Source organism: Rutidosis leptorrhynchoides, chromosome 11 (assembly GCF_046630445.1).
Source record: "Rutidosis leptorrhynchoides isolate AG116_Rl617_1_P2 chromosome 11, CSIRO_AGI_Rlap_v1, whole genome shotgun sequence".
In the NCBI taxonomy this organism is placed as follows: Eukaryota; Viridiplantae; Streptophyta; class Magnoliopsida; order Asterales; family Asteraceae; genus Rutidosis; species Rutidosis leptorrhynchoides.
The window spans coordinates 366,154,167-366,170,267 of NC_092343.1; the positions used below are offsets into that span (position 1 = coordinate 366,154,167).

At 34.6% G+C, this 16,101-nt stretch overlaps 3 protein-coding genes across 3 annotated transcripts; 1 reads left to right on the forward strand and 2 right to left on the reverse strand.

The window, feature by feature from the left end:
• Positions 1 to 9,364: 9,364 nt before the first annotated feature.
• On the reverse strand, positions 9,365 to 12,051 carry LOC139877481 (uncharacterized). The gene is made up of 2 exons (XM_071864906.1): positions 11,261 to 12,051; positions 9,365 to 10,168 (listed from the first exon to the last, which is right to left on the reverse strand). The coding sequence occupies exons 1-2, from the start codon at positions 11,806 to 11,808 to the stop codon at positions 10,147 to 10,149; spliced, it is 570 nt and encodes a 189-aa protein (XP_071721007.1). The 5' UTR covers positions 11,809 to 12,051; the 3' UTR covers positions 9,365 to 10,146.
• Positions 12,052 to 12,339: 288 nt separating this feature from the next.
• LOC139875908 (uncharacterized) lies at positions 12,340 to 13,505 on the forward strand. Its single transcript, XM_071863206.1, has 2 exons — positions 12,340 to 12,589; positions 12,796 to 13,505. Exons 1-2 carry the CDS (start codon positions 12,340 to 12,342, stop codon positions 13,503 to 13,505), a joined length of 960 nt encoding a protein of 319 aa, XP_071719307.1.
• Positions 13,506 to 13,689: 184 nt separating this feature from the next.
• LOC139875909 (protein CHROMOSOME TRANSMISSION FIDELITY 7-like) lies at positions 13,690 to 15,978 on the reverse strand. The gene is made up of 7 exons (XM_071863207.1): positions 15,803 to 15,978; positions 15,227 to 15,479; positions 14,990 to 15,085; positions 14,818 to 14,886; positions 14,337 to 14,689; positions 13,957 to 14,088; positions 13,690 to 13,726 (listed from the first exon to the last, which is right to left on the reverse strand). Exons 1-7 carry the CDS (start codon positions 15,976 to 15,978, stop codon positions 13,690 to 13,692), a joined length of 1,116 nt encoding a protein of 371 aa, XP_071719308.1.
• Positions 15,979 to 16,101: the final 123 nt, after the last annotated feature.

Below are 16,101 nucleotides of genomic sequence, written 5' to 3' on the forward strand. Positions count from 1 at the left end.
GAGTTTTCGATCAAGCCACCTTTTACAAAGATTATCTATTTTGACTAGTTATCTACCCAAGTCGATCCATCCATATCGTAGATCCTTATTTTGACAGCGACACTCACTGACGAATCTACATGGAGAGGTGTGGGGTCCAAGGCCCCCACTAGTTTAGAAACTTTTTTTACAAAATACTACTCAAATTGTATAGGATTAAATTCAAAGATATGACCTAATATGTTTTTAAAATCAATAGTTTTATGGAAGTAAACAATCATTCTTTGAAGAAGAAAAATACATAATACTACTGAAATTGTATAAGACCCTTTTGAGTTTTGATCAGAAAATCACCACTCGTGACACTCATTTCTTTATAAATAGTTCAATAAACTGCAGACCAATTGCAAATGTGCAGTAAGCTCTTTATGCTCTTAATGAAGAGTCTAAACTAGTGGCGGAACCAGGAATTTTTATTACCTGGGGTGAAATTTTTTTTAAAATCGCTCACATTCAATGTAAAAGATTTTTCTTCCATGAAAATACAACTTTTTGGGTCATGAGCTTTTGGATTGAGGGCAAAATATAGAGACTTTTGGGCAAGATACAACCTTTTGGGCTATGGGCTTTAGGCAAAATATGGAGGCTAGTGAGCAAAATACAACATTTTTTTAACCACTGAAGCTTTGGCTTGAGTAGTATGGGGTGTGATCCAACTTGGGGTACTGCCAACCCAGGTCCGATTCTCGCTCTAAGCGAGAGTTTCCAACCTTTGATAGTACTGCCAACATTAATGTGAATTGGTACTTCGATGGTACTGTCAACATCGTCGCGAATTAGCATATGATCATGAAGGTGGTTAAGTCCCCTCTGAGTGATGCCGATATCGTGGTTCGAAAAAAATACAACATTTGCTTTATAAAATTAAGAGTCCAATAACGAAAAACATGGAGGTTTTTGAGTCATGGACTTTTGGGTTAGGAGCAAAATTATAAAATCCAAAAATTTAAGCTTAAAAATTTCAGATCCACCAGGGCAGGCCCCGCCCATCTCGGGACCTACTCTATGGCTGCCCCCGGGTCTAAACGATGTATATACAATTGTTTAAGATGGTATTAAAATAAATGAAAGCGTTTCATGGTTAAAAAAAATTGATTCGACACAATTATTATTCAGATATTAAAAACAAGTGTGTTGAATGTTGAATCAAACACATCGTAAGCATTTTTGAGAAGATTTGTTCTTTTTACTTTGTAAAATAGGAATACTTTAACCTTGTGTTGTAGCTCATGTGGTAGTGGTCTGACTCTCTTAAGATGAGGTCAGAAGTTTGACTTCCGTGGAGTGCATCATTGACAAGGTTGCCCCTTTACCCTTTAGTTCCATCCAAGGGTGCCTTCCGCACATCGCGTTGTGGGGGCAGTGGGGATGGAGGTTTTACTACCCATGCCTTCAGATTGGGTCAGGTTTTTTCCTGAGCAGCAGTTGGGGTCGTGTATGCAATTGCGGGAGAAGAAGTCATGGGTGGTTAAGTCCCCTTAGGTGATCTCGTACTGCAGTTAAAAAAATTTAATTAATTTTTAGGCGGTTGAAGGAAGTTATTTTGATAAATAGTTGATCAGTTTTAATTTTTAATGTACAAGCAAATTTAGGCATATTCAAAATTTTAATGACCTCTTAAGGTTATTATTAGAAAACTACTACACTCATGAGGAAAAGTATATTTTGAGTGTCTAAAGCAAGGTTGTTAAAAACGCTATTCAGGGATTAATCGGTTAAGACATTTGAAGGATTAATTAAAAATTCGAAGATTAATCGAATATTGATCAATGTTGACTTTTAAAAATAAATATAATAAAATTAAATAATAACTATAAATATATTAAATATAACAGTTTCGAAAATGAATAATTGATTAAACAATTTTTTTAACCGAATAAATCTCGTTTAATCCCGAATTAAGCCCGTTTAATTCCGTTTAATCGAGTTTGACTGAATTAATAGGCGTTGACCCTTTTTTATAGCGAATTACTCTAAACTTAGCGGAAATGTTAGATTTCCGTTTGATCGTCGTTTAAACCCATTTTTTGCAACACTGGTCTAAAGTATCATTGATTTCGGGAACGCCCCATGCTTTTGAAATACACTAGGGAGAAAAGGTGTGCTTAAAATTGGGACAAAAAGTATTTACTTCGTACGCTAATAAATTCAGATAGACAAAAAGAGTTGCAATTCATAATAACAGCATTAAAGTATTGGTTTCGTAGCTTTTAGTTTTGGTTAGTTAACAGAATATATATGCATAATGTAACAACGCATGAACTTGCTGGCATAGTGAAAGGACCCGTCCTAATCCATCCGGACAAAGTCCACATCGATTATGAACGATTCACAACAGTTGATTACATCGCGAGGTACTTGACCTCTATATAATACATTTTACAAACATTGCATTCATTTTTGAAAAGACAATCTTTCATTACATCTACGGTTGACGACATGCATACCATTTCATAATATATCTTACTATAATTGACTTAATAATAATCTTGATAAACTCAACGACTCGAATGCAACGTCTTTTGAAATATGTCATGAATGACTCCAATTAATATCTCTAAGATGAGCAAAAGCACAGCGGAAGATTTCTTTCATACCTGAGAATAAACATGCTTTAAAGTGTCAACCAAAAGGTTGGTGAGTTCATTAGTTTATCATAAACAAACATTTCATAATTTTAATAGACCACAAGATTTCATATTTTCAATTCTCATAAATAAACGTCCCATACATAGAGACAAAAATATCATTCATATGGATTGAACACCTGGTAACCGACATTAACAATATGCATATAGAATATCCCCATCATTCCGGGATCCTCCTTCGGACATGATATAAATTTCGAAGTACTAAAGCATCCGGTACTTTGGATGGGGCTTGTTGGGCCCGATAGATCTATCTTTAGGATTCGCGTCAATTAGGGTGTCTGTTCCCTAATTCTTAGATTACCAGACTAAATAAAAAGGGGCATATTCGATTTCGATAATTCAACCATAGAATGTAGTTTCACGTACTTGTGTCTATTTTGTAAATCATTTATAAAAATTGCGCATGTATTCTCAGCCCAAAAATATAAAGGGTAAAAAGGCAAATGAAACTCACCTGACAACTTCAGAAATAAATCACAGAGATGTGACCGAAAATCGGAATGCAAGTAACCGTAGACCCCAACCTAGAGAACATATGTTGGTCAATAAGTGTCTAATAAGCTAGGTCGGTCTATAGGGTTCGTATAGTCTTATTGCTCAAGTCCTACTCATAAATTTAGCAAAATTTAGCAAAAGTCAACAAAAGTCAAATTAAGTCAAATGTAAGTCAAACGCAAGTCAAACACAGTCAACATAGTCAACACCAGTCAACAATCTCATAATATTACTCAAGTTGGTCAAATAGTCAAACATAGGTCAAACTTAAGTTATACATTTTTATTTAGTAAAAACAATATTATTTACATATATGTATATGTAGTAACTTTACAGCTGATTTCGGGTTCCACCAAATCCGATATAATACTTTGGGTCGTGACCGTTGGAAAGTATGTCATCCCACCTTTCTATAGACAGTTTATTTGACAAAGACGGAGTTACAGTTTGAAAGTTATGACCTCGCGAAAACAGTCCTTCAAAACACTAAATGCTGAGTTTTGCTGTTGTTAACAGCATTGGATCAGCCCTGATGTTCCATTTTCGTACTCGTTTTAGACCAGTTTAGTCTCGACAAAATCATACATATAACATATCGTTTTAAAGCTTGTCGTAAATACTTTCAATATCAATTAATGGTTTTTATCCAAACTTAACCAATTTCAACTTATGAGTCCGCAAAGTAGGCTCGAGAGTCATTTTTGACACTTTTGTTAAAAATGCTAAAACTTTCGGTTAACGATCCAAATTTGAATCCGGCTGACCTGAGTTAACCAAATTTGTATCACAGCTCAAAAATGACATTTTAGATGTGTTGGTGACTTCCGTTTTCCAAAATTATGCATATGGGTCAATTTATTCACGTTTGACCCGAATAGGTCATAAATCTCTCTTTAAACCAAAATAGACCCAAAACTCATTTTTAAAGCACCAAAACTTGCAGGCATACTTAAATCAACATATAGAATTTGTTTACGCTGACCGTTATCCCTTTTGACATTTTTAGACTCAAACGGGTCAAGTGTCCAAATGGACGGTCCAAGTTCGGGTGTCCATTTTCGCATGCAATTATCTCAAAATCTAGAAACTTTTAAGATACAACACCTATATGAAAACTTAACTACTAATCATGAACTTTTCAAATATAAAATCTACATTTTCCAGAACTTAAGTTAATTAAACATATTGGCCTGTTTAGTTTAGAGTTAACACGTATTGTCACAAATTTTCACGCGCGTCATACAAACATCGGACATAATTCATAACACATAAAACATGGTAACATGGAAAACTCCAGATCAAAAGTAGACTCAAAATCGATTCCAAAAAATCCAGCTAGGGCCTCATACGATGTCTACAAGTCGGGTTTCAGAAGAGATACATTTATGGTTCGCTAAATCAGTTTCTGACTGCGCACCAATCTCGTAATGGCTATAACCGGAGCTAGGGACATGCAAATCAAGCTAGGTCAGTGGTCTTAGTTCAAGGACAAGTCAAATTACCACATATCCTTAAATGAGAAACTTTTGTTTAGCCAATTGGTACAGTTTATTCAATCAAATTGGACATTCTGTTTCAGCTCAATTCAGAAGTTACCAAATCTACGGCCTTAGTGTGCACAATGTATCGGGTTTCAGAGGTTTCAATAAACTAGACATTTATCACATAACATACAAAGTTCGATAATCCAGAAGGCCAAGGTCTCAAAAGGTGTACAACTCTTACTATAAAACTATAGGTACATACGTTACAGATTTGGACAGAATGCAGGTTACCATTTCGACACGCACATTACTCAAGCTTCACAAATCCAAATGATGCAAGGCCTAGATGAAACGTTAACTACAACATATGAAATTTTCAGATATGCAAAGTCCTAAATCACTATCATACTTCAAATAAATTTAAAAGTCAGTTTTATAATACTGAGCAAATCAGTTTTTCATATACGATCAATTAAGCATAACGGGAGTATTACAAATCCAAATAGCATGATATCCTAGTCTAACTTGAGTGTTTTTAAATCCTCTACACAATTATGATCAGTTTAGAATTCAATTCTATGTCCATTTTTCCAGAATTTGACATAATCACATATTCATCACAAAAACTTCAATCAATCATATCTTAAGCATACGGTAATGAAAATACGCGAATCTAAAGCCTAAAATTATTAATTTTTCGAGAGGATTTTAATTATATCATAATATTTAACATTCAAGAAAACCAAGTTTCTGTAACCACACAAAACAAATTCGGGATTAAACATAAACACATCAAACGAGCAATATAACACATACAATCATGTATAATCATATAGACTTGAGCAATAGACACTATATCTACCCTAATATGTAACAAAAACATGAAAACCCAAAAATTTGAGTTTTTAAAACTTACACAAATCATGAAATTGTTGGTATGGATGTGTAGAGCTCTTCGAGAGGAATCCGAATATATAAACGATTTTATGATCCATCAAGTTTTTTAAGGTGTTCTTGAGTGATAAAAGATTGATGATGATGATGAATAGTAGTGGGTGTTCTTGAGAGAAAAATTGGGTGTTTGATAAAATGAATCTGGAATATAGATAGATTAGATAAGGTCACGGGTGTTTTACTGGTTAATCACGGGTATAGATATAACACAGTGTAATAATTAAATAAACTCGGGTATTAAATGTGTAGTCACGGGTTGGTATTTAATTTTTATCTGTTATCTAAAACCCAATGTATTTTAGTTTAATATGATTCAATGATTGGTTAATTTTATATTTATAAAAATTATATATATATATATATCTATATTGTTTTAAACCTTTTAAAATTCTTGACGTCATACCTAGTTGGTGTGTTTCATTATTTATTATATTTTTAATAAGCCTATAATTTATAAAACTCATTTTCGGATCATCGTTTATTTTAAAATCACATAAGTTCCTTTTTAACTCGTTTACTATCAATTGAATGACAATTGAGCGTTACCGTTGTTTACTAAATAACTTCGAAATCACTAAATATATATTCTATACACTTTATTTATATGTATATATACTTTCTAAATAATATTTATTATATATAATTATTATTTACGTAATTAATTCTAACAATTACAATATATAATATTTCATTTTATTATTTACATATATATATATATATATATATATATATATATATATATATATATATATAATTATATATATATATATATATATATATATATATATATATATATATATATATATATAATTATATACATATCTATTTACAAGTAATCGTATTGTGCGTCGTCGGGAAAAGTCAAAGGTCAAATGAATTCATAAAAATAGTTCAAAATTTTTGAGATTCAACTTTACAGACTTTGCTTATCGTGTCGAAATCAAATAAGAATTAAGTTTAAATTTGGTCAGAAATTTTCGGGTCGTCACACATAGCCCAACGGTTCTCTCCATGTACTTTGTGTCATTAGATAGGAAGAGGTCATGAGTTCGATCCTTAGGGATGACATAATTTTATTTAAACCAATTGAACACCAATAATGGTGGTATATATTGACCCTATAGTGAGGTTTTACCGGATTCGTTCACGGACCCCTACCCGGAACCACTGCCCGAATGGATGTGTTCCCGGGTACCGTCGATCGGGTTCGGGTTTCCGCCCGAACGTGTGTATTACGTGCAAATGATGAGCGTCGTTGAAAGAAATTATCTACTGATGCCAAAAAATCGCCGTTAAAAAAAAAAAAAAAAAAAAATGTAACAACACGTGTTTATACTGTTCAAAGTAGGAATATAATTGTAATTGTATTTGCTTGAATATTCAGTTTTGCATATCTCAGTCCTTGTTACATTTTGATGGAAGACTTCTTATACAAAAGAAGCTAAACGGCTATATGCCTAAATCACGGAAGAAGTATTCTACTTTTTGGAAAGTAAAAAAAAGCTGCTTTTGGATGTTAATGGGACATGATGAGTTGTAAACTCTGATCCCTAAAAGTAATTTTAATTTCTAACACTCCCCCGCAAGTTGAATAGTGGGGTTTCCGATGTTCAACTTGGAGAGTATTTCTCTAAAAAGTCTTCCGTTGACTGACTTGGTTAAGATATCTGCTAGTTGGTCTTCTGATCGGACGTGAGGTAAAGATATGATCTCGGCTTCTAATTTTTCCTTAATGAAGTGTCTGTCAATTTCTATATGTTTGGTTCGATCGTGTTGAACTGGATTTTCTGAAATCGCAATTGCTGCTTCGTTGTCACACATGATTTTGATCGAAGTATTAGGAGGAAAACCAATTTCTGTCAAAAGTTTCTTGATCCATAAGGCCTCGGTTACACCTCGTGAAATCCCCCGAAATTCAGCTTCAGCACTAGATAGGGCGACAACCTTTTGTTTCTTGCTTCTCCAAGTAACCAAATTTCCTCCAACAAAGGCAAAGTATCCGGATGTTGATTTTCTATCTCCCTTTTCTCCTCCGTAACCCGAATCGGTGAATATTTGTGTTTCTAGATGATTATTTTTCTTGAACAGGACTCCATCTTCTGCAGTGCCTTTTAGATACTTGATAATCCTCCATACTGCATCCATGTGGTGTTGTTGGGGTTGATGCATGAATTGACTAACAACTCCAACAGCATGTGATATATCTGGACGAGTGTGAGCTAGATAGATAAGTTTTCCCACGATCCTTTGATATTGACTTCGATCCGCTGCTTTGGCATCATCTTCTATATATAACCTTAGGTTTGGAATCATAGGAGTATCTGCGGGTTTGCAGTTGACCATTCCTGTTTCAGCAAGAAGGTCAAGTATATATTTCTTTTGACATATAAAAATCCCTCTTTTTGAACGTAAAACTTCGATTCCTAGAAAGTATTTAAGACCTCCTAGATCTTTCATTTCAAATTCTTTAAAAAGGTTAATTTTTAAGTTTGTAATTTCCTCTTGATCATTTCCTGTGATAATCATGTCGTCAACATAAATAATGAGACATGTGATAAGGTTCCCTCTTTTTTTTAAAAATAAAGTATGGTCGGAATTACTTTGTTTAAAACCATAATTTTTCATAGCAATAGTAAAACGCCCAAACCAAGCCCGAGGGGATTGTTTTAAACCATAAAGAGATTTTTTAAGATGACAAACTTCCCTTTCTTTGAATTCTGATGTGAAACCGGGAGGACCTTCCATATAGACTTCTTCTTTGAGTTCTCCATGTAGGAAGGCATTTTTAACATCAAATTGGTGGAGTGGCCAGTCTTTGTTTGATGCAACGGAGAAAAGGATTCTAATAGTGTCAATTTTTGCAACTGGTGAGAAAGTTTCTGAGTAATCAACGCCATAGGTTTGAGTGTACCCTTTGGCAACAAGCCGCGCTTTATATCTTTCGATGGATCCATCGGCTTTGTGTTTGATTGTGAATACCCATCGACATCCTACCGGTTTCTTTGATTCTGGAAGGACACATTTTACCCAAGTATTATTTACCTTGAGAGCCTCCATTTCATCTTCCATTGCTTTCCTCCAGTATGTTGATTTTAGAGCTTGTTCAACCGTTGCTGGGATTTCTTCAGAGTATAATGCGGAAGTGAACTTTGTTGCTTCTTTTGATAAATTTCCTCTAGCAATATTTGCCATTGGATATCTTGATTTTGAGACTGTTCTCTCAGGAGAGTATCTTCTGGGAGGAATCCCTCGGTTGATTCTTGGAGGAAGAACATATTGTTCCCGTTCTTGCTGTTGTGTTTCATTTTGTTGTGGTGTTTCGTTTTCAGGATATACTTGATCGCTATTTTCCTGTAAAATCTCTTCTAAATCCTCATGATTAGTTATATCAGGAGATTCGGTATTTACCTCTGTATGGTTGGGAAGATTATTAACCGTAGTACTGACTGGAGGAGGACTTTGTGGAGTGGTATGATGAGTCACTTCTTCAGATGATGGAATATCTAGCCAACTCACTGTGTCACCAGAGTCTGTCTCCCCCTGACTTGTGTGTTGGGTATAGAAGTATTCAGTCTCCAAAAAATCACAGTTCATTGTAGTGTACATGTGTTTCCTTTTTGGACTATAGCATCTATACCCCTTTTGATTTACCCCGTATCCCACAAATACACATTTTTCAGCACACGCATCTAATTTGGTTTGTTCTATTTTAGGAATGTGAACAAAAACCGTGCACCCAAATATTCGAGGTCTTAGGGTGAGATTAGATGGGGGTTTATAAAATTTAGTTAAGGTTTCAAGAGGGTTCTTAAGTTCTAAAGCTCTAGTTGGTAGTCTATTTACAAGATAGGTTGCGGTGGCAAGAGCTTCAGGCCAAAAAGACCTTGGAACATTAGATTCAATCATTAAAGCACGGGTTATTTCTAATAAAATACGATTTTTCCTTTCAGCTACCCCGTTTTGTTGAGGTGTGTGTGGACACGTAGTTTGATGAATAATACCCCTTTCTTCACAAAAAAGTTTCATTTGACTGTTGACAAATTCACCACCATTATCGGATCTTAAAACCTGTATTTTACTTTGGAATTGTGTTTGAACCATGTTGGAAAAAGTAGTAAATTTATCAAACACCTCGGATTTGTTAGTTAAAAAATATGTCCAAGTCATACGAGTACAGTCATCAATAAATAAAAGAAAATATCGAAAACTGTGCCCTCCATTAACCCTTGCGGGTCCCCATACATCGGAGTGAACTAAAGCAAAGGGACGTTCAGTCTTTGTATTACTAGTTTTAAACGAGTTTTGATGGCTTTTGGCCAAAATACAAGTTTCACACTCAATACTATTATTTGAAGAAAATAAATTAGGAAATAAAATGTGCAAATATCCAGCAGACGGATGACCAAGACGTCTATGCCACAACCATGCTTGTCTATCGGGAGTCCCGTGAGCTAGCATGATCCTACCATCTTTAGTGACCTCATCCACATAATACAGACCATCCCGTTCAGTACCACGCCCAATTATCTCCCCCGTTCTGATGTCCTGTAAGATACAGAATGTAGGGTGTAATAAGACGGTACAATTAAGTTCTTTTGTCACGTGACTAACAGACAGTAATTTATGGGAGAGATCGGGAACATAAAGGCAGTTTTTTAAATTTAAATTTGGTGAGATTTCAACTGTTCCCCCGCCCTTGACTTGTATAATACCGCCATTAGCGGTTTTAATTTTGGTTTTGTTTGGTTTCGTATTTATAATAATATCATTTTTATTAAAAGTCATAGTATCGGTGGCACCACAATCGATAATCCACTCATTACTTTTTGTTTTATTTGAAACAATGTTAATTGATGAAACGTTATTTTTAATTTTAAAATCTTTAGTTTTATTGAAAAAAGGTTTTATTTGTTTATTACCAACTATATTATTACAGGGACTATTTGTGTCAATAAATAAATTTGGGGAATTAAATTCGGTGGTGGGTGTTGAGTTCGTGACCGACACTCCTAACCCATCATACTCATCGACATATTTATCCCCACCCACTTTATTCAATTTGTTGGGTATGATTTTTAGGGATTTAATCCCTAATCCCAATCCCCTGTTACCTTCACCGGATGATGATGATGATGATGGTGGCTCGGCTGTGAATAAACCGAAACCACCTTGAGTGGTGGTGCCGGTTTCGTTATCCTCCTGTTTTCCCTTGGTTGTAGCCGTCGTTACCATCGAGGCTTTTCCCTTTCTGTGTCTATCAGCCCACCAATCGGGATATCCAATAACCTTGAAGCATTGTTCTCTGGTATGTCGTTTCATACCACACTTTGTACATTCAAGGTTGTCTTTATCTCGGGATGATGACGTGTAGTCTGACCGACGCTGATTTCTTGATAGCAAACCATGGCTGTCGAAATCCTTGGATTTTGATGCCGGTGCTACCAAGCCAGTGGCGATGCCGGATTGGGTAAGGACATCTGTTTTATTGTTAAATATATATTGGTGTGCATTTTCTTTTCGAATGGAGCATAAGCCCCTTCGACAGTGGGTAAGGGATCGATTCTTAGTAGCTCACGTTTGATATTGTCATGTTTATAATCTAAAGCATTTAAGAATTGGAAAAGCTTTTGTTCTGACCTGATGTTATTATATTTGACAATATCATTCGGATGTTCCATGGGATTTGGATCCCTTATTTCGATTTCACCCCAGATTCCTTGTAATTTCAACCACAGTTCTTCAGTTGATTTACCTTCTTGCCTGATATTGTTGGCTTTAACATGTAAATCAAAGGTTTGGAGTTTGTCTTTACCAGAACTGTAGGTTGTGATGAGGGCATTCCATAAGGTTTTTGCTGTTGGAAACTGGGTCAGATTGCTTGCAATTTGTGGCTCTATGTTTTGAATAATCCATGAAAATACCACCAAGTCTTCCTGGTTCCACTTCTGGTTGTTGGTTTCTGGTGGATCTTCGGTTAAATGATGGAGGAGGGCCTCGGATTTACCTCCGATGGCAACCTTGATCATACGAGACCATAATGAATAATTTGAGTTGTTAAGGGTAACACTGATTTTTAAAGAATCAGGATGCCTTTGTGATTGATTTTCATTGTTGGTTTGGAGAATTCTAGCCAATTGGCTAGTTAATTCTGTAATGAGTTGAGTTTGGCTGTCATGTTCTGCCATGATAACCACTCAAACGAAAAAAAATAGGCAAATGATTTAAATTGCTGTGATTGAATGATTTAGATCATCAACACAAGCTCTGATGCCATGTTCAAAGTAGGAATATAATTGTAATTGTATTTGCTTGAATATTCAGTTTTGCATATCTCAGTCCTTGTTACATTTGGATGGAAGACTTCTTATACAAAAGAAGCTAAACGGCTATATGCCTAAATCACGGAAGAAGTATTCTACTTTTTGGAAAGTAAAAAAAAGCTGCTTTTGGATATTAATGGGACATGATGAGTTGTAAACTCTGATCCCTAAAAGTAATTTTAATTTCTAACATATACCATGATCATATATAGATTTGCATGTGATCAAGCCAAGTAAATGTTCTTTTTTCTCACATGTTACTTGTGTTATGAAGACAATGAAAGAGACCATTTTACTCATTTTCTCCCTTTATCATATCCATATTCACCTATAAATGTGTCTTCAAACCATAAATCAAATGTACCACCAATTTTTAATCTATACAAAATCAACAAAATGACGAGTTCAATGTTTCAACTGCTTCCATTGTTGCTAATCTCTTTGGCCATCAAATCTATGGTCGTTGCGCAACAACCTTCACTAGCGATGCAGTTTGCACCTTGGAAACCACGCTTACCACCGAAACCCTGGAAGGCGAGATGTATGTCTCCATCATACCCGTTATGCTTCGGTCTATGGCACATTTGTCCAAATGAATGCTCAACAAAATGCTATGTGGATTGTGTTTCCTGCAAGCCCGTTTGCAGTAAGTTTCTGTTCTTCATATTCACTTAACTCGTTTTGTTTATTAAATTGTAAATCATTAACCAAAAGGGTCACTGGCCTCGAAAAACACATCAATCTTGAGGTCGTGAGTTCAAGTCCTGAACTGGGACTATTTGTTTCTCATTAACTTGTCTTATTTTGTTCTCAAAATCAACTTCTAACATTATTTATTTGTGAAACTTGAAGATTGCAATGTACCGGGAGCTGTATGTCAAGATCCAAGATTTGTAGGTGGAGATGGTGTCACATTCTACTTTCACGGCCAAAAAGATCGAGACTTTTGCTTAGTATCCGACCCCAACCTCCACATCAACGGTCACTTTATCGGAAAAAGAAACCCCAAACTCGCTCGTGACTTCACGTGGGTCCAATCTATCGGAATCATGTTTGATGAACATAAACTCCTTGTTGGGGCCAAGAAAACATCAACATGGGACGATAATGAAGAACATCTCTTCATATCTTTTGATGATACACCATTAACATTAGATGGGAAAAATTGGAATTATCGTAATTCATCTCTACTCATTACTCGAACTAGCCCGACTAATGGAGTGGCAATTGAAGTGACGAATAGTTTTAGGATCACCGCTTCGGTGGTCCCCATTGGCGAGGATGAGTCAAGGATTCATGGCTATAATATCACAAATGAGGATTGTTTTGCACATTTGGAATTGGGGTTCAAATTTTATAATCTAAGTGATGAAGTGGATGGTGTTTTGGGACAAACTTATAGAAAAAATTATGTGAGTAAGATGAAGGTTAGTTCGAAGATGCCGGTAATGGGGGATAAACCAAAGTACTCGACAACGGGTTTATTTGCTATTGATTGTGCTGTTTCCCGGTTTGGTCGAAAGAATCAAACTCCTGTAATGGGTTCAGCAGCAGTGTTCTAGTCTTACATTGTGTTACATTATACTTTGCTTGAATAAATTAAACAATAATAATATCCAATTATATAGAGGATTCCATATGTCTTAAGCTTTTTATTATCTTCCTTTCATTTTTTGTTTTATTAGACTTCTCTAGTTTTAACCTATCAGCAACAGACATGGTATTTTAATGATGTTTGTATAACAATCAAGAACAAATGAACACTACTAGAAGTAATGTGATACTGAAGAACAAAAACAAACAATAAAAATGAGATAGAAAATAAGATCAGGACTTGTATTTTAGGTGTATAAAAGGGATACTTGTCTTGGATTATCGGTTACCATAGATGGATGTAAATATTACATACATGTTTTAACACACAACCAATCCTATCCTATATATAATTAACGAAGAGCAAATAATGTACAAGTTATGAATTCAAGATTTGGAAGCCATATACATATAGCTTACAATGAATTAGTTGTGTAAACCAAAAAAGATTCAGCATTGATATAACTGGATGCTAATAACTTCCCGGCATTGGTTGGCTGAGAAAATGCTAACTGTGAGCGTTGAAGGGTTAAACCTGGGCAAAAACTTTTCCTGCATTTAAGTTAAATATATATATAAACTGTAAGTATTAACAAGTTACAATATACTCAAAAGTTAACAATTTTAACCATTTCAACCAATTACCCAACCCGCCCATTTCAACCAATTACCAAAAATAATGAAACATTTTAAAAAATGAACAAAATGTATTCCGGGTCAACCCTTACAGTAGTTACCCGTTTCAACCAAATACCCAACCCGCTCATTTAACTACTTCTACAAAATAATATGGTGGTTACCTTGTGGCCTCAAGTAAATGAGTAGCAACATGCTTTCTTCTGTTAGATGGTGCGACCCATATTGCACGAATACCACACACACCAGGCACTGCATCTTTTTCACATATTATGGCTCCCAAAAGTGCATCTTCTGATTTCGTTTCACTTTTAGATAAACGTTTATTTCTCACAATTTCTTGACGAAAACTTATATTACCGAATTTAAGGGTGGTTGAAGTCAATTTTCGTTCTTTGTTAGTGTTTGTGGTTAGGTCAGAATTTGCATTTGAGTTTGATATTAATCGATATGCCTTTTTAATTGGCTCTGCAACTAGACAACCAGCAACTCTCTGTGAGGATATAAATAGATAAACCTACAAGTTTTAAAATAGTAAAAAGTCAATCTTTTTCTTTTATTTACACTAAAAAAGTAAAAAAAAAAAAAAAACAAAAAAAAACAAAAAAAAAAACAATGCTAAAGGAAAATGTTTGAAATAGGCACCTTACAGTTTTTGTGAAAAATCCATCCATCACCGAGCTCCATCTCCATCATCTTAATAACCTCCTTAACCTGATATATTAAGTTCTTTGTTAAACATCACGATAAAGGTCCTTACTGAGTTAATTAAAATATTAAAAAAAGTATTTTATTAATAATCAGAAGTCTATTATACCTTATTAATATGAGCAGGAGGATCATCATTCAGTACCAAAATAACACGCCCGGTTTCTAATGAGTCCATATCAATAACTCTTTCATTACGCCAACCCTTTATTATGAAATCCAAGAACAGTAAATGAGTAGAAGTAACATTCAAAAGATAAAAACATTAAAAAGGTAAACAAGCTATTCATCATATCAATAATTCATTTACTAGTTATAAAATTACTATCACATCATGAACATGTACCTTGAACCCAATACCATGAGTGTAATTCTTATGAAATTCTTTGTGAAGCTTGGCATCTTCTTCATCACCAGGCACAAACTTGAATCCACACGTTTTACAATTACGAAACATAAAATCAGATTGACCCAAATCCAAATGAAACTGTGCATACTTCCTTTTCTTGTTTAAAATCCTATTACTCTTTGCCATAACTAACTGTTCCCCAAAATCAGATTTGTTTGATTCATCTTCTTCGAGTACACAGTCTTCCTCCCTGCATATCCAAAATTATACTAAAATTCAACATAAAGCAATTTACACTATAACATTTAAAGACACTTTAAACACACAAAATCTGCAGATAAGCTTCGATTCATTAGATTCTCACATTTATAATCATCAATAAACAAACTTTTTGATAATACTAATCATCAATAATACTAATTACACTCCTACACAATGATTATTTTGAAACTGGAGTAAAATGATACAATATGGATACATTTGCAAAAGATTAACATCGGTTTTATAAGCGACCACGGATCAAAATGTCGAAAAGTAACAGGACAAATTAATCAGATATCGAAATGTATTTACCTGAGTAATTTTCGAGTTCTTCGAGTGTATATAATCGGAACTTCAGGTTCTCTGGTGAAGTCCTCTTCATGTTCTTCATCACTCTGATTCTCCAACGAATGAGTTACAACCGTGGCTTGTTGTTTTGATGCTGAAGAAGAATCTACTTTAAAGAATGAATTGATCTTCGATTGCATATCTTGCTGTTAACTGAAATTGTTCAAGAATGGAAACTGTATATCTGCAGATTCATAGCGATAAGTTAGATGATGCGAACTAATTTAGGGTTTCGTATATGTATACAAATCAATAATTATGTT